At 70.1% G+C, this 2,896-nt stretch overlaps 1 protein-coding gene across 1 annotated transcript in view; it reads left to right on the top strand.

Annotated features, from left to right (window-relative positions):
- The first annotated feature begins 54 nt into the window (after nucleotides 1-54).
- The window catches only part of LOC112957832 (RNA-binding protein 14-like), an 8,909-nt gene continuing 6,067 nt past the window's right edge, over nucleotides 55-2,896 (top strand). The window contains exons 1-2 of the mRNA XM_026051575.1: nucleotides 55-497; nucleotides 2,458-2,882. Of these exons, the coding sequence (XP_025907360.1) occupies nucleotides 152-497; nucleotides 2,458-2,882 (771 nt within the window). The 5' untranslated portion in view covers nucleotides 55-151. The remainder of the gene's footprint in view (nucleotides 498-2,457; nucleotides 2,883-2,896) is intronic.

The following is a 2,896-nucleotide window of genomic DNA, read 5'->3' as shown; positions in this document are numbered from 1 at the left end:
AGCCGTTGCGCAGGCGCAATGAGGTGGGCGGGTGCGCGGAAAGCCGTTGCGCAGGCGCAGTGCGCGTTCGCCTCTCCCCTGCGCGCTGAGGCGGCGCCGCCGCCGCCATTTTGAGAGCGCGCCGCGCGGTGCCGCGTCCGCCGCCGCCGCCATGCGTCCCGGCATAAAGCTCTTCGTGGGCAACGTGCCCGAGGAGGCCACGGCGGAGGAGCTGAGCGAGCTGTTCGCCGGCGCCGCCGGGCCCGTGCTCGGCGTCGCGCTCATGAAGCAGTTCGCGTTCGTGCACTTGCGGGACGAGGCGGCGGCCGCGCGCGCCATCACGCAGCTCAACGGGCACCAGCTGCACGGGCGCCGCATCGTGGTGGAGCCGTCGCGGCCGCGGCCCACTAACACCTGCAAGATCTTCGTGGGCAACGTGTCGGCCGCGTGCACGAGCGGCGAGCTGCGCTCGCTCTTCCAGCAGTACGGCACCGTGGTCGAGTGCGACGTGGTCAAAGGTAGCCGGGCCTCCCCCGCCGGCCTCTCCCCGGGCCCCTGTCCGGCCGCCGCGGGGYTCCCGCCCCCCCGGGGCCTCCAGCGGCCGCTCTCGGAGCGGGCCGCGTTGGGGGGAAGCGGCCCCGCCGGGCGCCCYGCGCCCTTGTCCAGCCCCCGGGCGCCTCCCGCCGCGGCCCCGGCCGCTCGCTTGCGATCACCCGTCCTCGGAGCCGCTCCGCCTGCCCGGCCGCGCTGCGGATGACCCGTTTTCCGTCCCGGCTCGCGGGGCTCCCGCGCCCTGCCGTCCGGAGCTGCTCCTGGCCCCGCTCGCCGGCCCCGCGGCCCCTCTCCAGCCGCCCTGCGTTTTCTGCTTGCCGGGGGTCTCGCCGGCCCCGCTCGGCTCTCTGCACCCCTGCCGGGGCCGGCCCCTCTCCAGGGGTGCACCTGCCCCGCTCGTGTCCCCTCCAGGCCGCTTTGCACCAAGCCGGCCCGAGCAGCACTTTCGGAGCGCTCGCGGAAAGTTCCCGGGTGTCTCCGTGGGCCCCAAGCGCCGCGCGGGCGGATGACGCTGTCACCTCTGCTCTCTCGTCCCAGGTTCCGCTCTCAAGGGCTCCTTCCCGATCCGTCCTGCCCCGCCAGGAGCAGATGTTCCTCACGGAGTCCATTAAGCAGCCCCCTAAGCACTGACACTGCTGCAGCCGGGGCTGCCGTTGTGGGATCCCCACCGGCTCCGTGGGAGCGGTGGGTGGGAGGGCCGGGATGTGGACACGGATGCGGCTGGCGGTGCCGGAGCTGCGTCTCGGTGGGCACGGGGCAAAGCGCCCGCGATGGCCAGAAAGGCTCCGATCGCCCGTGTGGTTCTGCCTGCGTCGCCGTGCCCTGGCGCTCGGTCCCGGCTCGCGGGCGCTAACGGGGAAGGTCGGGGAGGCCGCGGGGGCTGTGGCCATGTCTCCCCTGTGCCGGCCGCTGACCCTGCGGACCCGTCGTGCTGCGACCCCGGGGCCCCTGTCCGCTGCCAGGGCCTGTGGGACCTGCTGTGCCGGTGCTTGTCCTGTTTCCCCTCTTGTCCGTGCATGGATCCGCGCCCACGGAGCAGCCCGGAGCTCGTCCTCCGTGAGGCCGTGTTTGCTGGCGGCTTTGGGTAAAACTCCTCCTGCCCCTGGCGCCGCTGTTAATTGAGCGGCGCCGTTAACGAGAGAAGAGCCCCGTGTCATCCCCCCGCGGCCGCGATCGGGGCTGCAGCCCCACGCGCCGCACGTGGCTGCCCCATCGATCCGTGGGGCTGGAGCCGCCCTCTSCTCCCGCCACTGTCGCTCTCCGGCGCTTTCTCTGCTTCACATCGCTGCCCGCTCCGCTCGGCGCGCGCGGCGCCTCCGCACCTTCCTCGCGCTCCCGTTACCTCTCCCGGGAGCTCGGCCGCTTCTCCTACTCGCAGTTCGTGGCTCTGGCTCTCAATTTGGGCCCCCAAACGTGACCTCCTGTCACCGGGGCACCGTGGGTGTTTCAATGCAAGCAGGAGGTGTTGGTGTTGCCGTTTGCTGCGTCCCATGGGCGCCGTGGGGAAGGGAGAGCCAGAGGCGTGGATCTCATGGAGAATCATGCTTCCCTCTCGGAATCCTGGCGATTCCTGCTCTTCTTTCCGATAGCAGCCCAGCACAGGGTGCAGTCGCCCTCAGGTGTTGGCCGGTTCGTGACCGGGCTGAGATGCTGCGGTTGGGTCGAGCCCCGGTGCCACAAGCGCGGAGGGCCAGTCCCGTCGCGGGAAGCTCCGCCGGGAAGCATTGCGTCCGGGTGTCCGGCATCGCCTCGATTCCAGGCGTCGAGCTGCGGGAACAGGGGGATCGGGGCTCCCTGGGCGCAGGGCAGGACGGAGAAGGAGCCCGGTGCGATCCCGGTGCTGCCGTCGCGTTCTCCGAGTGTCAGCTCCTGTAACGCACTGTTGTTTTCTCCCCCCTGATAACCCTCTGTCTGCTGCTTTATCAGACTATGCATTTGTGCACATGGAGAACGAAGCAGATGCAAAAGTTGCCATCGAAAATCTTAACGGGAAGGAGGTGAAAGGAAGACGAGTCAATGTGGAACTCTCTACTAACGTGCAGAAAAAGGGAGCAGCCCAGACTATCCAGGCAGGCGTCGTTGTTGACAAGAACAAGCGGATAGGGCTGGAGTATAGGGAAAAGTTCCAGCCCAAGATAGACGGTTTTGAGCAGCGGCGCGCGGCGGACTCCAGCTTCGCGGCCGCCGGCTACGCGGCCTCGTCCTCCCTGTACGATTACCAGCAGCGCTTCGGCGGCAACGGCACCACCAAGTACGACGCGCTGGAGGCGGCGGCGCGGCCCGCCTCGCCCGCCTGCTTCGGCAGGGACCGCAGCCCGCTGCGGCGCTCGCCCTCGCGCACCGCCTACGCCGCGCTGCCCATGAC

Source organism: Nothoprocta perdicaria, unplaced genomic scaffold (genome assembly GCF_003342845.1).
Source record: "Nothoprocta perdicaria isolate Ctin4 unplaced genomic scaffold, notPer1 scaffold_769, whole genome shotgun sequence".
In the NCBI taxonomy this organism is placed as follows: domain Eukaryota; kingdom Metazoa; phylum Chordata; class Aves; order Tinamiformes; family Tinamidae; genus Nothoprocta; species Nothoprocta perdicaria.
This window is presented reverse-complemented; position numbering and strand designations above follow the sequence as displayed.